Source organism: Somniosus microcephalus, chromosome 12 (genome assembly GCF_052327205.1).
Source record: "Somniosus microcephalus isolate GS21.2 chromosome 12, FLI_Smic_1.0, whole genome shotgun sequence".
Classification (NCBI taxonomy): domain Eukaryota; kingdom Metazoa; phylum Chordata; class Chondrichthyes; order Squaliformes; family Somniosidae; genus Somniosus; species Somniosus microcephalus.
Genome location: NC_140998.1, coordinates 105,041,054 through 105,060,164, shown reverse-complemented (window position 1 = coordinate 105,060,164; position 19,111 = coordinate 105,041,054). Strand labels below are relative to the sequence as shown.

The 19,111-nt window shown below is 40.9% G+C and overlaps 1 protein-coding gene across 2 annotated transcripts in view; it reads right to left on the bottom strand.

The window, feature by feature from the left end:
• Positions 1-12,014: 12,014 nt before the first annotated feature.
• egln3 (egl-9 family hypoxia-inducible factor 3) overlaps positions 12,015-19,111 on the bottom strand; it is a 71,965-nt gene continuing 64,868 nt past the window's right edge. For both annotated transcript variants that reach the window (XM_086003379.1, XM_086003380.1), the window contains exons 2-5: positions 16,835-16,954; positions 15,277-15,413; positions 13,179-13,252; positions 12,015-13,082 (exon numbers count right to left, since the gene is read on the bottom strand). In XM_086003379.1, the coding sequence (XP_085859505.1) occupies positions 13,051-13,082; positions 13,179-13,252; positions 15,277-15,413; positions 16,835-16,954 (363 nt within the window). In that variant the 3' untranslated portion in view covers positions 12,015-13,050. The remainder of the gene's footprint in view (positions 13,083-13,178; positions 13,253-15,276; positions 15,414-16,834; positions 16,955-19,111) is intronic.

Below are 19,111 nucleotides of genomic sequence, written 5' to 3'. Positions count from 1 at the left end.
CTGAGGTCGTTCCTCGGGCTGGTAAACTACTACCACAAGTTCTTACCAAATTTGTCCACGGTATTACACCCACTGAACACCCTACTGCAAACAGGGGTACCATGGAAGTGGGATGACGAAAGTAGACGAGCTTTCCAGAAGTGTAAAGAATTGATCACATCAAAAGAGGTGTTGGCCCATTTCAACCCAGCACTACCAATTCGTTTGGCATGTGATGCATCACCCTATGGTATTGAAACGGTGCTGTCGCACAAATTCCCAGACGGGTTGGAGAGGCCAGTAGCCTTTGCGTCTCGGTCACTAACCTCAGCCGAGTGTAACTACGCCCAGATTGACAGGGAGGCCCTCAGCCTAGTATGGGGAGTAAAAAAATTCAACCACTATCTGCATGGGCAGAAGTTCACCTTGCTGACTGACCACCAACCACTTGTCTCCATCTTTAATCCTAAGAAGGGCGTTCCAGTGATGACTGCACAACGGTTACAAAGATGGTCCCTGTTTCTAGGGGCGAATCAATATGAAATAGAATATAAAGGCACGAAACAGCATGGGAACACTGATGGGCTATCGCGCCTGCCACTGCCTACTGTGGAGGAAGCACCAGCAGTGGACCCTATCGAGATATTTTATTCGTCAATAATTGAACGATTGCCAGTAATGAACGCGGATATAGAGAAGGAGACCCGCAATGATCCGACGCTGTCTCGGGTATATGATTTGACGGTGAGGGGATGGCCAACACATGGCGACTCACTGTTGCCAGCATTCTCATCCAGAAGAGAACAGCTGTCAGTATGCCAGGGGACAGTGATATGTGGATCCAGAGTGGTGATTCCACCCAAGTTAAGGAAGAGAGTGCTAAATGAGCTACATGAAGGTCATCTGGGGGGAGTGAAAATGAAAAGCCTTGCTAGGGCTTATGTGTGGTGGCTGGGAATCGATCAACAAATCGAAGACCTAACTAAGAGCTGCTTAGGATGCCAGAAGGTCCAAAATGCACCACCACATGCCCCTCTACACCCATGGGAGTGGCCCTCCTCTCCATGGTAACGGGTGCACATTGATTTCGCTGGTCCATTCATGGACTCAATGTTCTTAATAGCAGTGGATGCTCATTTGAAGTGGCCTGAGGTGATAAAAATGTCCTCAACCACTACAGAGAAAACGATTGCAGTCCTACGGACCATATTTGCCAGAAATGGGTTGCCAGAGCAGATTTGCTCTGATAATGGACCACAGTTTGTGTCCGAAGAGTTTCAAAAATTTATGAGAAGGAATGGGGTAAGGCATTACACATCCGCCCCGTATCATCCAGCCACAAATGGATTGGCTGAGAGGTTCGTACAAACCTTTAAGAAGGTGATAAAGGCCATGTGCGACGATGAAATTCCACTACAGCATAAGATGGACAATTTCTTATTAGCCTACTGAAACGCGACACATGCAGTTATCAACCAGACCCCGGCCATGATGTTCTTTAACCGAAGGTTGAGATCTCGTCTGGACTTGCTCAGACCAAATGTGCGAAGAAATGTTGAGGACAAACAATTCCAGCACATCAATGAGAAGCCGACAAGGAGCTTCAATGTAGGACAGCCAGTCTTGGCCCGTGACTATCGAACAGAGAAATGGCAACCCGGAACGATATGCACAAGGCAGGGGCCATTAATGTACACAGTGGATGTCGGGGAGAACATTGTGAGACGCCACGTCGATCAGATCTTAGCGTCACAGGAACGCGTCAACCCCATGTCTCAAGTACCTGGGGATGAACCCGACATACCGGTAGCATCTACCTCAGAACCAATGGCAGTGGAACCCGATGAACTACCCGATGAAAAGGGGTCAGAATCGCCTCTGCACCAAGAACAAGAACCTCAGGGAAGGCGCTATCCCGAAAGGGTCAGGAAGCCGCCCCAAAGACTGAACCTATAAATGGACTATTGTTGTTTAATGTACATGTTAAAGTGTTAATTGTTATTTGAATATGAGGGGTACTACTAATCTAAAAGGGGAGAAATTGTAGTGTATGTGCCTTTTAAGACAGAACTACTTTTACAGCTCCTGTATACTGTAGTACCGGCAGTGACCACACCTGTATATAAGCCTTGCGCATGCCTCTGTACCCCCAGTCTTGAGACTACCCTCCTCCAGTAAATACCTGTTTATTGTTAAGTTACAGCATCCGTGTGGTTATTGAAAAACAGCATACTCTCAGAATCACGGATCTAACAGTTTCCACATGTACGCTGACGACACCCCGCTCTACCTCACTACCTCTTCTCTCGATCTATCCATGGTCTCTAAATTGTCAGACTGCTTGTCTGACATACAGTTCTGGATGAGCAAAAATTTTCTCCAATTAAATATTGGGAAGACCGAAGTCATTGTTTGTTGTCTTATAATACTTCTGTACAGCGCCTTGCAACTTTTTACTACGTTAAAGGTGCTATATAAATACAAGTTGTTGTTGTTGTTAGTAACCTGCAGCGACTCATGTAGGTTTGTGCTGGGTTTCCTGGCCATAGTCATGACATTTTCATACTGTCCCTGTCCTCAATAACCCCCTCTGTTCCACCCAGACCATCGGGTGGCAGGCTGACTGCTGGGGGGACAAGGAGTATCCCCTCACCAACTGCCTCATGACTCCTCTCAGGAACCCGGGCAGACGCTGAGTGCCGATGTAATGAGAGCTATGCAGCAGCAAGGGTTCTGATTGAGCAAACCATTGTCATCCTGAAACAACGGATCCACTGTCTGGACAACTCTGGAGGAGCGCTTCAGTACAGCACAGAGCAATTGTCAAGATTCATAATCGTTTGCAGCTTGCTCCCCAGCTGCATTTACACTATAACTGCAATTGCAAAGTGAAACACCTTCCTCCAAGGAGTCTTACTCCATTTCCTTCTGCTGCCAGGTCAGATGCATTATACAAAACAGCAACGTGGGTGCAAAGTCCAGCTGGTTTGCACCGACACGGTAATTGCAGAGTATTGAGTATTTTTAATCTACTGCATATACTGTGTTAACTTCTTGGCTGAGAGGCACGTGGTGTATAGGTTGCATTAATGGGCTGGAGTGCAAGCCAAATATGAAACAACAACTATATTCAAAACAGTATGTCAGCCAGAAAAATATAGCTCTCTAGATAATAACCAAGGTCACATTTTGTCTTTCTTGCATAGTTTGGTGTCAAAATATTTTTATAGTATAACAATTTCATATGCAATTAACTATTAGTTTGAGTTTTTAACTTTTTCTGTTCATTTTCTTTCCATTACTTGCCAGAAGAGAACAACCTTCAGCAAGCCATCAATATCCCTCCATGATTGGTTAGCAGGACATGCTATTTTATATGGCAAGTCAGGTTTTTTTAAATTCTCAAATGAAATTACATCCTAGTGCTTCACTCTTAGGATTGGCTGAGAAATAAAGACAAATGGAAGTAAATAAGATGGATGAAATAGGGTAATTGTATACAATATATTTGTAAAACATGGAATAAACATCAGGGAGAGTGGCTTATAGAAAATAAACCAGCGGCGGCCCCAGCCACGTGACCCATGAACATTGACAGTAATAGTGAGTTATATTGGTCACAAGTGATTGATTCCTTGTAAACCACCTGCCCTCGATATATTGTATTTGTACAACATAGATGATCAGCTTTTTAAAAAATGCTGTTTTGTTGATTTACTGTCATTGATTTACTGAAAGGCTGTGCCATGATACAAATGGCAGCATTGTGTGAAAAAAAATTGGAATGTTTTTATTTCAGCTCTATTTGTTTTAAAGCGGCAAACATTATTAAATAAACAGGACATGTGCCAAGGTAGCTCTGATTTTTTTCATAAATAGCTCCTCTCTCAACAGCTTTCTTTTACAACAGTTTCAGTGGTAGCATAAACCTACAAAATACTGTATGATTCATGGAGCTGGAATGTTTTAGCTCATTAACTAGGTGTAAATTGAAAAATATATTTTTCTGTCAATGTTCACTATTGGATGTAATTAAAACATACTATGGTTGCTTCCATTCCATGCTTGAAGGAGCATTTTAATTTTCTCCTCTTTATATTGAGTTCTGGAACCAATATCTCAGCCAAGTTCCATAACTCAATGCTGCAATCTGTTCCTGTTTGGACTGGGATTCTTCACTCATTTCTCTATGGCCATTATCAGGTGGATCACTAAAACCTAATCACAGCACCCTTCAAACTTGTAATAGTTGTCATTCTAAATAAATTGATGAAATTCATTTAAATCCTTTTTAAAAATCAATAATTAGGTATTAATGAACCTCCCATGGTTTTAAACAGGGTGGTGTGCAAGCTTAACATCTCACTGATGCTCAGCATACATCTTGGGAAATTCTGTTGGCAGAAACAGTTGATAGGCTGAGAACGCCAGCAAATTTTGATTGGTTGAAGAGAAGATGTTTCTGGTTTTGCAATCTAATTGGTTAAAGAAAGTCTGCAGGACTACATCATAGAAAAACATTCACACCAAGAAAAAACTTTTAGTATGGGTAGATCAAAACAGATGCATGAATGCAGATTTTACTTATGAGGAAGACTGCTATGTCTTGCCTTAGAATCATAGGATGGAAGCACAGAAGGAGGCCATTTGGCCCATCGAGTCAGCGCCGGCTCTCTCTCTCTCTCTCGAGCAATCCAGTTAGTCCCACTTCCACGCTCTTTCCCCGTATCCCTGTCATTTTTTCTCCTTCAAATATTTATCCAATTCCCTTTTGAAAGCTACTATTGAATCTGTTTCCACCACCCTATCAGGCAGTGCATTCCAAATCCTAACCACTCATTGTGTAAAAAGTTTTTCCCCATGTTGCCTCTGGCTCTTTTGCCAATGACCTTAAATCTGTGCCCTCTGGTTATCGACCCTTCAGCCATTGGAAACAGTTTCTCTTTATTTACTCTATCAAAACCCTTCATAAGAACATAAAAGGGGTAGGCCATACGGCCCTTCGAGTCTGCTCCGCCATTCAATAAGATCATAGCTGATCTTCGACCTCAACTCCACATATCCCTTGATTCCCCTAGAGTCCAAAAATCTATCTCTGCCTTGAATATACTCACCCACTCAGCATCCACAGCCCTTTGGGGTAGAGAATTCCAAAGATTTACAACTCTGAGTGCAGAAATTTCTCATCTCAGTCTTAAATGGACGACCCCTTATCCTGAGACTATGCCCCCTAGTTCTAGACTCTCCAGCCAGAGGAAACAACCTCTCAGCATCTACCCTGCCAATCCCCCTCAGAATCTTATATGTTGCAATGAGATCACCTCATTCTTCTAAACTCCAGAGAGTATAGGCTCAATCTCTCATCCCAGGAATTAATCTAATGAACTTTCATTGCATTGCCTCCAAGGCAAGTATGTCCTTCCTCAGATAAGGAGACCAAAACTGTGCACTGTACTCCAGATGTGGTCTCACCAAAGCCCTGCACAATTGTAGTAAGGCTTCCTTACTCTTTTACTCCAACCCTCTTGCACTAAAGGCCAAGATGCTACTTACCTTCCTAATTGCTTGCTGTAAATGCATACTAACTTTCTGTGTATCCTGTACGAGGACACCTAAATCTCTCTGAACACCAACATTTAAGTTTCTCACCATTTCAAAAATATTGTTTTTCTATTTTCCTACCAAAGAGAATAACCTCACATTTAATGACCTCCTTCTGTGCTGTAACCATTCTATTCTATGATTCCTCACTTTATACTCAATCTGCCACCTTATTGCCCACTCACTTAACCTGTCTATATCCCTTTACAGGATCTTTGTGTCCCCCTCACAGCTTACTGTCCCACCTAGCTTTATATCGTCAGCAAACTTGGATGCGTTGCACTCGGTCCCTTCCTTAAGTCATTAATATAGATTGTAAATAGCTGAGGCCCCAGCACCCCACTAATTACAGCCTGCCAACCAGAAAATGACTAGTTTATCCCTACTCTCTGTTTTTTGTCCATTAACCAATTCTCTATCCATGCTAATATATTACTCCCAATCCCATGAGCCCTCATCTTGCGTAGCAACCTTTTATGTGGCACCTTATCGGATACCTTTTGGAAATCCAAATATAATACATCCACTGATTCCCCTTTATCTACCCTGCCAGTTAAATCCTCAAAAAAATCTAATACATTTTTTAAACACAATTTCCCTTTCATAAAACTATAGAAACATAGAAGACAGGAGCAGGAGTAGGCCATTCAGCCCCTCGAGCCTGCTCCGCCATTCAATGCGATCATGGCTGATCATCCAAGTTCAGTACCCGGTCTCTGCTTTCTCCCCATATCCCTTGATCCCTTTAGCCTTAAGAAATATATCCAACTCCTTCTTGAATATATTTAATGAATTAGCCTCTACTGCCTTCTGTGGTAAAGAATTCCACAGGTTCATCACTCTCTGGGTGAAGAAATTCCTCCTCATTTCTGTCCTAAAAGGCCTACCCCTTATCCTTAGACCCCTGGTTCTGGATTCCCCGACCATCGGGAACATCCTCCCTGCATCCAGTCTGTCCAGAATTTTAAGTTTCAATGAGATCCCCTCTCATTCTTCTAAACTCCAGCGAGTACAAGCCCAATCAACCCAATCTCTCCTCATACGTCATTCCTGCCATCCCAGGTATCAGCCTGGTGAATCTTCGCTGAACTCCTTCCATGACAAGAATATCCTTCCTCAGATAAGGCGACCAAAACTGTACACAATACTCAAGATGTGGTCTCACCAAGGCCCTGTACAATTGCAGCAAGACCATGGCCCAGAAATTCGGCTCTCCACAGGTGAGTACACACGGGGTACTCACCCGTAGGCCGAATGGAATTGCCGGTTTCCTGCATGCACTGCGCATGCGTGGGAAACCGGCACTTCCGATCCTCTGAACGAAGGGGTCCAGAGGTCGAACGCGCGAGCAGGAGAGGCTGCGCATGCGCTTTGAACTTAGGTTTTTTTACAGGTTTTCCCAGGAGGGTAAGCCTGCAGGATTAACACATTTAAAAAGCAGGCGTAAGGCCTGCTTTTTGCAAGGTAAGTTGTCAATTAATTAAAATTAAAACATTTTTTCCACAGGTTTATTATTTTTAAATACTTTAAAGCAAGGTAAGTTTAGTTTTAGCCCTGTTATAATATAAAATTATTTTTTTCAAAAATTTAAATTATTGTTTAAAAGTTATTTAATGTAATTTATAGTTTATTTAAAAAGTGATTTAAAAAAAAAAAAATTATTTGTAGGTTTACTGCTATTTTGGTCCCGTAGTATTTATAAGTTTCAATCTTATGAATGGGCTTTTCCCCTCCTCCGACTGGCTGCCCATGGCTCAAGTGATCCCAGGGGACGCATCGCACTAACTACGCCCCTGGGACACGCAAGCACAGCACGCCAGCAGCTGGGCCAGGCCCTGGAGCGGAATTCCACGGGGCTCTACAGCTCAACTGCCAGCTCGCAAGGTAAGTGCAGGTCGGGGGCTTACACCCGTGGGAAGCCCCCAACCCAAATTTCTGGGCCATTCTTGTTCCTGTACTCAAACCCGCTTGCTATGAAGGCCAACATAACATTTGCCTTCTTAACCGCCTGCTGCACCTGCATGCTTACCTTCAGCGACTGGTGCACAAGGACACCCAGGTCTCGTTGCACTTCCCCTTCTCCCAGTCTATTGCCATTCAGATAATAATCTGCCTTCCTGTTTTTGCCACCAATGTGGATAACCTCACATTTATCCATGTTATATTGCATCTGCTATGCTTCTACCCAATCACCCAACCTGTCCAAATCATCCTGTAGTTTCTCAGCATCCTCCTCACAGCACACACGCCCACCCAGCTTTGTGTTGTCTGCAAACTTGAAGATATTACATCTAGTTCCCTTGTCTAGATCATTAATATATATTGTGAATAGCTGGGGTCCAAGGACTGATCCCTGCTGTACCCCACTAGTCACTGCCTGCCACTCAGAAAAAGACCCGTTTATTCCAACTCTTTGCTTTCTATCTGCCAACCAGTTCTCTATCCAAGTCAATACCTTGCCCACAATCCCATGTGCCTTAACTTTACACGCTAATCTCTTATGCGGGACCTTATCGAAAGCCTTCTGAAAGTCCAAATACACCACATCCACTGGTTCTCCCTTATCTATTTTACTAGTTACATCCTCAAAAAATTCCAGTAGATTAGTCAAGTACGATTTACCTTTTGTAAATCCATGTTGACTTTGTCCGATCCTGTCACTGTTTTCCAAGTGCTCTGCTATTACATCTTTTATAATGGACTCTAGCATTTTCCCCACTACCGATGTCAGGCTTACCGGTCTGTAATTCCCCGTTTTCTCTCTACCACCTTTTTGAATAGTGGGGTAACAATGCATCTACTATTTCTAGGGCCACTTCCTTAAGTACCCTAGGATGTAGATTGTCAGACCCTGGGGATTTATCGGCCTTCAATCCCATCAATTTCCCGAACACCATTTCCCTTCAAATACTGATTTCTTTCAGTTCCTCCCATTCATCAGACCCTATGTCCCTCGACATTTCTGTGAGGTTATTTGTGTCCTCCTTTGTGAAGACAGAACCAAAGTATGTATTTAATTGGTCTGCCATTTCTTTGTTCCCCATTATAAATTCCCCTGATTCTGACTGCAAGGGACCTATGCTTGATTTCACCAATCTTTTTCTCATTTTGACTCTGCCTTGGCACAGGGTACGGTAGCATAGTGGTCATGTTACTAGTAATCCAGAGGCCTGGACTAATGATCCGGAAACATGAGTTCAAATCCCACCATGGCAGCTGGACAATTTAAATTCAGTTAATTAAATAAATCTGGAATAAAAAGCTAGTATCAGTAATAGTGACCAGGAAACTACCGGATCGTTCACTAATGTCCTTTAGGGAAGGAATCCTGTCATCCTTACCTTATGTGACTCCAGACTCACAGCAATATGGTTGACTATTAACTGCCCTCTGAAATGGCAGCTTACCACCACCTTCTCAAGGGCAATTTGGGATGGGCAATGTTGGCTTTGCCAGTGACATCCACATGAATAAATAAAAAATCTTATGATTTTCTAAGGCCCTGTTACCACTTCCTTAATAATGGATTCCAGCATTTTCCCTGACAACTGATGTCAGACTAATTGGCCTGTAGTTCCCAGTTTTCTCGCTTCCATCCTTGAATAGTGAGGTTACATTTGCGACCATTCTAGAATCTAGGGAATGTTGTAAGATCACAACCAATGCATCCATTCATCTCTTTTAGAACCCTAGGATGTAGGCCATCAGGTCCATGGAATTTGTCAGCTATTAGTCCCATTAGTTTTTCAAGTACTTTTGCTCTACTGATATTAATTACTCTAAGTTCCTCACTCATTAGCTCCTTGGTTTCCCCACTATTTTTGGTATGCTTTTTGTGTCTTCTACTGTGAAGACAGATACAAGATATTTGTTTAAAGTCTCTGCCATTTCCTTATTCCCCATTATAATTTTACCTGTCTCAGCCTTTCAGGGACCAAAGCTTACTTCTGCTACTCGCTTCCTTTTTACCTACTTGTAGAAGCTGTTTTTATATTTCTTGCTCGTTTACGCTCAAATTCTATTTTCTCCCATATCAATTTTCTGGTCATCCTTTGCTGGTTTCTAAAGCTCTCCCTATCCTCAGGCTTACTACTATTCGTCACAACATTATAAGCCTCTTTCAATCTTATACAATCCTTAACTTCTTTAGTTAGCCATGGATGGATTACTTTTCCCGTGGAGTTTTTATTTCTTAATGGAATGTATATTAGTTGAGAATTTTGGACTATTTCTTTAAATGCTAGCCACTGCTTATCTACTGTCATACCTTTAATCTAATTTCCCAATCTACCTTAGCCAACTTGCCCCTCATACCTATTTAATTGGTTTTATTTAAGTTTAAGACTCTCATTTTGGATTTAAGTATTTCACTCTCAAAATCAACATGAAATTCATCATATTTTGATCATTCTTCTGCAGAGGATCCTTTACTATATTACTAATTAACCCTGTCTCATTACATAATACAAGATCTAAAATAGCCTGTTCCCTGGTTGGTTCCATGCATATTGCTCTAGGAAACTGTCTTAAATGCATTCCATGAACTCGTCCTCCAGACTAGCATTGCCAATTTGATTTGCCCAGTCCATATGAAGATTAAAGTTCCCCACGATTATTGTATTACCTTTGTTGCAAGCTCCTATTATTTGTTAATATTCTGTCCAACAGCATAGCTACTTTTTGGGGGCCTATAAACTACTCCCACCAGAGTTTTCTGCTCCTTGTTATTTCTTATCTCCACGCATACTGATTCTTCCAAGCCAAGATCCTTCCTCACTACTGTCCTTATGTCATATTTATTATCAGGGCTACCCCCCACTCCTTTTCCATTCTGCCTGTCTTTTCAAAATGTTATGATTTTAACCACCTCTTATCAAATCTCTTAGCCTTCACTGCTCTAAGGAGAACTCAGTTTCTCCAGTCTATCCACGCAACTGTAATCCCTCATCTCCTGAAACCATTCAAGTAAATCTCTTCTGTACCCTCTCCAAAGCCTTCGCGTCCTTCTTTGAGTGTGGTGCCCAGAATTGGACACAATACTTCTTCACTTGTTTCTTCCACACATATAATAAATCATGTACTGAGCAGTTCCGCGTCAAGTATCCTCTCTGTAAATTCACACATGTGCTAACAGCTCTGGGGAATTCTGTCCAAACTTCACATGCCATTGGTCTCCTAGAACCACTTCTCTATAGTGTAGCAGCAGTACCGAGTGTAGAATCAAAGACCTATTAAATTTCCTGTTAACAAAAATAACTTTTGCTTTTTAAAAAAAAAAAGTATTCCAACGTATCTACACCACTCTGAAAACACAGCAACAAGTTTTATATTAGCAATAAACTGTCCAGACTAGCCGCTTTTTATCCAAATCTTTGGTTGGGAACAATTGTACTTTGCATAAAACCTTACTGGAAGAGCTGCTGATCTACTGCAACTGCTTTCAGTTTTCGTTTCCATATTTGACAATTTTTTCCACTGTTCAGTAATGAAGATTATTTAAAAAAAACATATTAATTGAGAGGTCACACTGATTTTTCTTCTCAAAACCACAGATACTCTGAAGCATTAGTGTGTGATAAAAGCAACATTTCTAAAGAAGGATAAATACCCAATACTATAATTAGTAATTGATCACAAAAAAATAAAGTACTTATCTTATGCTTTAAAATCATGTTTACTATACTTCAGGAGTGGGACTAGCTGAAGTGTTCTTGCAGAGAGCCAGTACAGGCTCGACTGGTTGAATGGCCTCCTTCTGTGCTGTAACCATTCTATGGTTACTATTCCAATGGAATGTTTCACAGTCTTGTGTATAGAGTGGAAAATGATACTTTAAAAAGCACTGCTGGCTAAATGATCAACCTCCTTTGATCCTCAATACTGCTACGTCTTGGCTAATAAAATACTTACTTTATTTTTAAATCTATAAATGATTGCAGCCATTTTGTGGAATAAACAACTTTTTTCCCCCCCCAGTGTATTCAAACATAAACACCAGCATGGACCATTGAGCCAAATGGCCTGTTTCTGTGCTGTAAATGCTATGTAAACAGGCTAATTTCATTTAACACATATCTGCACAGAGTATTTAATACATTCAGTAACAATGTGTAGATTTAAGTAAGCTCCCAGCCACAGGACATCACAGACTAGGAATGAATTTTGAGAAATTCTTAGTCAACTGTTAAAAAAAATCAATGGTGGCAGACATGTTAATAAACAGATTTTATAAAATGAGTAGAAACAATATTATATGGGAAGATTTTGTCATTATATGGAGCGACACAGGATGACTGAAAATGAGCCTAACTGTTTAAAGTAATAAAGTGTTACATGAAACCAGAAACTGCTGAAAGGTCAAGGACTAAGCCATTTAATAATGTTGCAGTGGGAGAGTAGATGGAGGGAGGAAAAAAAAACCACACGCAATCGTGTTTGTGTAAAACCATATCTTTGTCCTGATTGCAGGGACCATTTTATTATCTGGAGACATAACTCGTATAATTTTCAAAGCTACCTTCCAATACAACTTGTTTATTGCCACTACTGGATTGCCAAACTGTTGACCAGCATACAAGGTGGCATCCAGCTGTAAACTCAGTCACTTTGTTGCTCACATATTCAAGTTATTTTAGGAATTCCCATGGAACTATACTTCGTTATTAAAGGCAGCAGCAGAAATAATTTTACGTATCATATCTTTCTTCTTCGGACAAAGTTAACACAAGTTCCACACAGTTATCCACAATGTATTTACAAGAGTAAGTGCCATATAATTGGAGGATAAAAGTAAAAGATTTACTGAGATTAATCACAATGAAGTGCAATGAAGATTATTCATAGAAATGTGTATTTAGCTTCCATATAAATAGAGAAAATTGAAATAAATCTGCAAGGTATCAGTTTCATTTACATGTTACATAAATGTGGAACAAATATTTTTTAATTACAATCAGTAGGTGATGATCAAGTATCTTCAATTGTGAAAGATAGAAAAAAATGCCATAAAGAAGAATCATTCAACTGCTTTTAAATAGAAGGAAAAAAAGCCATCAAATTGTATTAATCAACACCATTTCAATCTGGAAATAATCTGTATAAAGTGCAATATTAGACCCAAGTATTTAAAATGGTCATAATATTTAACACATCATGTCACTCTTGCTATAAAGTTAGAATAGATCTTATATTCTTAAGTATAATTAGGTTGACACTGAATTCTATTTTGTGCAATATTGGTTTGCAGATTAATTCTGCTAAAAACATTTTCACTGAAAAGTAAGCTAAACAGCAGTCAGTACCATTTCTATTATAGGTAAGAGTGGAAGTCAACACAATTATCATTCAAAAACACAGCATTAAATGGGATTATTGTGGAGGGACACTTGTCTTTGGAGCTGATGAAACGGTCATGTGAATTACCACCATTCAAAGGCTTCGCTCATTGGTCAAGTTCCATCATGGTTACTGTCATGAGGAAAAGGTTGCAGCTTGTCCAGAAGCTGGAGAACAAAAAAAAGGTAAATAGTGTAAAAAGGATTAATGAAAAATTATACAATATATCACAACTTAAAAAAAAATTAAACTTTATATTATACCTGCTCGATTGCGGTACCTAGTTCTGGCTTCAGCCCTCTCTTCTGCATCAAAGTACCATACAGTTATGGCATATCTAGAACATAAAAATATTCTGTATGAACCAAATTCATAAATTTCTCTGCAAATACCTTAGGTATTTTTTGAAAAATCCTTTATGCCCTCAATAGTTTAGAAAACTATTTTGAACTCCAAGGGTCCACCTTCCTGTGGGTGATGAGTCAACAGGTCTTCACACCAATAGCTACACAACACCCGCTGGGTTCTCTGTCCTGCTGGTGTATCATTTAAATAAGAGGCAGGTCAGCAATTGCTCACTGCTCCTGGTTTCCTACTGTAGGTTTAACAGTGGGGTAACAGTCCTTAACACTACTTCAAAAGAGAGTAAACCTTTTAAAGCTACATAATGGCAGCAGCCTCGCCATCAGTGGGGGGAGGTTTTCAGCTGTGAATTGCATTTTCTTTTCCTGTTTAAAACTCCGTTAAACCAAACATACTGCTCTCAGTTTTCACTTGTATTTAATTATCAATGGACCAATGCCATCGACCAGCACAAAACAACCAAGATCATTTATTTCTGGCAGCAGAGCTTCCTACCTGTTCTCTGCGAGACAGTTATTTGTTGGGGGAGACTTTATACATCAGGTTTCTTTGGAGTTGGACAAAAATTAATTGCTTTCTCTGGTTATGGTACAGTACATAATACATGCTATACAGGAAAATATAGGCTGGAGAATTCTGGTGCAAGTTTGAAGGAGCAGGAGTTCCACCTGCCTTGAAGTTGATTTTTCATAGTCAGGGTCATTTGCAATTTTAGGGGGCAGGGTTGGGGGGGGGGAGCGGAGGGGGTCCTTGGCCTCTGCCAAGGTCTGCCTGGAGTTTGACTATTGGTAGCACTCTCATTTCTGAGTTGAAGGTTCAAACCCTATTCCAGGACTCAAGCACATAATCTGGAGGGGGACAGTACTGTACTGAGGTAGTGCTGCATTGTCAGATGTGATTTCGTTCAGATGAGACGAGACATTAAGTTGATGCCTTGGCTGCCTTGGATTGGTTTCATGTCAATGCAGAAGATTCCATCGTACTACTCAAGAAAGGACAGGGAGTTCTTGCAGTGTGCTGGACAAATTCCTCCCTCAACCAACGCTGCCGAGAACAGATGAAATACTCATTTATTTTATTTGTTGTGCAAATTAGCTGCTGTGTTTGCTTACATAAAAACAGTGACTACAACGACAGCTTACATTTATATAGCACCTTTAACGTAATAAAGCATCAAGGCACTTCCGAGGAGCATTATCAAAAAACAAAAGTTGACACTGGGCCACATAAAGGGGATGCTTGGGCAGATGACCAAAAGCTTGGTCAAAGAGGTAGGTTTTAAGCAGCGTCTTAAAGGAGGAAAGAGAAGTAGAGAGGTGTAGAGATTTAGGCTGGGCTTAAATAAATTTGTTGGTTGTGAAGTACTTTGGGATGTGATAAGGTACTATATAAATGTAAAATAATTCTTCAATTGCTGAACATCTGCAACTAAATCTCAGATCTTTGAGCATCAGCCTACCTTCAGGCAGATATTGTTCTTAATTAGGGTCTTGACGTATGAGCCCTCTTCGGGTTAAAGTGGCCAATGGGACCACTGGTCTGATTTAGACTAAGTCCAGACAGCAGGATAATAGCATTTGTGAGCAATATTATTTTCATCCTCATACTTCCTTTTGAACCACTGTGGCGTTACTGACCAGAAATGGTGGACACACAATTAACCAAGAAAAGGAATAAAGCATGAACCTCTTGGTCATTGGCACAAACGTTTTTTTAAATCTAACTGATGGAGAGGTGCTGATGATATTTTTTCCCCCCATAATTTTTCTTTTAAATGGTGTTAAACAAAATTGCATTCAGTGGGCTGTTATCAGTTAAAACTGACCACCAGGAACCTATAGATTGTAAAATTTATTACAGCACTGCTTCAGAACTGCAAAATCATCTCAAATTCTCTAACTGACACCAATTGGACAAGCTGCACTAACATTTTGGATATTAGGAACCTCGGTATGGCTGGTTACAGTTAGCTCTAAAGGGACTCCAACAGGGACCTACCTGACAGAATATGCTGGCTGTACTTCATGTGGATTTCTTCGATCAGACCAGAACAACAACAATCTATCAAATATTGGCTCAACGTCAACTACATAGGACTTTCCTTCTGGAAATATTCGAAGAATACCTCCATCCACCTAAAACATGCAAAAGTTACAATAGATTGGCTAAGAAATATCGGATTTGGAAAGACAATTCCAGCGTATGTCAATAGTAATACATTTTGCTGTAATTTTTTTCATGATTACTACTATCCTAAAGATAAACAATGGACTAAAAAGTTAACAAAAGCACTAAAAATGTAATGAAAACAAACTAAATCAGTAACGCCAAGTACTTTTGAATAGAAAACATAACATACAGTATTGAACACATTAAGACCAAAAAAACATGAATCAAAACATAAAATAAGGGCACTGAAAGACTTCTTCTAGCAGGAGTAACCAGCCATAGCAAGTACTAGTAGATCTCCAAGCAAGACAGTCTGATAGCAGAAACATTGCTGATATGCTAGTTGTCATGTTTTCAAAACAGCCTGATCTTTTCTGGAGATCCAACCATAATGGGCACAATATCGGCGCGTGGTGCTTGGCAAACACAGCAGTCGAGAGCCAAAACCACTTGACATGCATGTTTGCAACATTCAAAGTGAAATGTGCGATCGGGGTCCTACAATAGGCACAGGACCTTGCTTTGCATATTTAAACAGCTTCCTGCCTGTTTTGGGCACGAGTGCTGGGTGCCCATTTAAAGACCTGCTTAAGCCAACAAATGGGTGCACGGGGTCATCCTCAGAATTTCAACTGCCGATCGTCTGTTTAGCAAGCAAGAGATGGGCAGCCAGTAGCTGAAAGTCTCCCCAATGTGCCACTTCATGTAACAAAACTGATTGTGCGAACTGAACAAAACGGGGTACCAAGCAGAAAAGCTAGATTGTCTCATCACATTTTGCCATCCTTCTTCTATTGCCATACACCATTAATGACCAGGAGGACAGTGGGTGCTCTGTTCCTAAGCCTACACCAACACTGCTCTGAAGGCGACCACTATGTGATGTGCAAGAGTAAAGTGTGGATGACTCACTCTCTAATTTGACCCTCCTGACTTCTGCTGCACATTTCTGTACAGCAGCACAATGGAAACCAGAATCTCGGCACCATACGTTGAGGGAACCCACAGGTTGTAACCACAATCTCATGAATCCACAGTGTCATGTGTTGGTGCTCCAACATGTGTTACCATTATATATATATTTTTTTTAATCGCTTAGTGCATGATGGGAATTAAAAGTATATAAAAATACATGTTTCCAACTCTTTCAAAACTGTCTTGAAAGTACAGTTGCTGTTACTGCTACTTGAATGACACAAAATAAACTGTAAAATCAGTAGAACAATAGAAACATTTATTTTTAAATATGGGAAACATCACTTTATACGTCAAGTTTTTTTAAAAAGTGCTGTCACAAATAGTACAAGTACAAGAAAAAACCACATAAATATACTGTCAAGAAAGTTGGTCTAAACAATTTCCTGAGGAGGTAAAGAATATTTCATACCTTTGCATCCCAGTTTTTATTCAGGTAATAAATACATGTTACACATCGACCATCGCCAGTTGGGTTGTCAACATGCCAAATATACCCTGTTCCATTCCCTGGGTAACAGGCTACCATTGCCTGAAAAGGGAAGGCAAAAAAGTTTACCTGCAAGCAATTTTTCTTCATTTATTAGTTTTAGGTTAGTTGATAACAATGCATGGTTGAAGCAGATCATGTACTTTATCATTATCACCAATACCGAATCCAATTTAACACTTATTAACATCACATGCACTTATAGTAACATTTGTTTGGCATTAGTAGCTTTCTCCTATAAGACGGTTAGCAGAACTGAAGCTGTTCAGATTGAAGTATCAGCCACTCTTGGTTCTCTAAACTCTAATTTTGCTATTAGGTTATGTTTGTGATCATTTTTTCAAATATATCTGAAACCAGTATTGATAAATAAACAGTAACCACTCAGATATTGAAGTTTCTATAGAACAAAGTGAATGAACTATAAAGGAATGGTTTTATGATTTACTTTGCGGTCCTGGTATAGTAAAGATCTCGAAGCAATCTTGTGAGCAGAGTCATAAGATGCTGTGATGAGGAAGAGGAGAGGAAATAGAAAGTGGGTAAGAAAGCATGTGATATAGGCAAAAAATTTAATCAATTTTTGTTGAAATTATGTACAAGAAACCCTTCATTTGTTACAGTAATGCAGAACATTTGCAGTGAACAGTGAGGAAAAAGCACCGAGAGAAGGAGTCGTCATTTGTTAGTGGGTTAAAAAGGAGAGAAAATCACCAGTGTGAAAAAAAGAGTGGGAGAGCGTAAGCCATTCTGTCAGTTGCAGGGAAATATTGGGAGTATGGGTGGAGTGCAATGCTGGCAGGTGATGTCACGAGGGGTCCTAACTAGGCAGTTTCAGGTGTGTTTGCTTCCTGGAGATGCTGCTCGGCATAGCACATGTTCCTTCTCTTTAACATAGAAGATAGGAGCAGGAGTAGGCCATTCGGCCCCTCGAGCCTGCTCCGCCATTCAATGCGATCATGGCTGATCATCCAAATTCAGTACCCGGTCCCTGCTTTCTCCCTATACCCCTTGATCCCTTTAGCAATATATCCAACTCCTTCTTGAATATATTTAATGAATTGGCCTCCACTGCCTTCTGTGGTAGAGAACTCCACAGGTTCACCACTCTCTGGGTGAAGAGATTCCTCCTCATTTCTGTCCTAAATGGCCTACCCCTTATCCTTAGACTGTGACCCCTGGTTCTGGACACCCCCGGCCATCGGGAACATTCTTCCTGCATCTAGGCTGTCCAGTCCTGTCAGAATTTTATAAGTTTCAATGAGATCCCCTCTCATTCTTCTAAACTCCAGCGAGTACAAGCCCAATCGACCCAATCTCTCCTCATACGTCACTCCTGCCATCCCAGGTATCAGCCTGGTGAATCTTCGCTGAACTCCTTCCATGGCAAGAACATCCTTCCTCAGATAAGGTGACCAAAACTGCACACAATACTCAAGATGTGGTCACACCAAGGCCCTGTAAAACTGCAGCAAGACATCCTTGTTCCTGTACTCAAACCCTCTCGCTACGAAGGCCAACTTGCCTTCTTAACCGCCTGCTGCACCTGCATACTTACCTTCAGCGACTGGTGCACAAGAACACCCAGGTCTCGTTGCACTTCCCCTTCTCCCAATCTATTGCCATTCAGATAATAATCTGCCTTCCTGTTTTTGCCACCAAAGTGGATAACCTCACATTTATCCACGTTATATTGCATCTGCCATGCTTTTGCCCAATCACCCAACCTGTCCAAATCATCCTGGAGTTTCTCGGCATCCTCCTCACAGCACACACGCCCACCCAGCTTTGTGTCGTCTGAAAATTTGGAGATATTACATCTAGTTCCCTTGTCTAGGTCATTAATATATATTGTGAATAGCCGGGGTCCAAGGACCGATCCCTGCGGTACCCCACTAATCACTGCCTGCCACTCGGAAAAAGAGCCGTTTATTCCAACTCTTTGCTTTCTGTCTGCCAACCAGTTCTCTATCCAAGTCAAAACCTTGCCCCCAATCCCATGTGCCTTAACTTTACACGCTAATCTCTTATGCGGGACCTTATCGAAAGCCTTCTGAAAGTCCAAATACACCACATCCACTGGTTCTCCCTTATCTATTTTACCAGTTACATCCTCAAAAAATTCCAGATTAGTCAAGCACGATTTACTTTTTGTAAATCCATGTTGACTTTGTCCGATCCTGTCACTGTTTTCCAAGT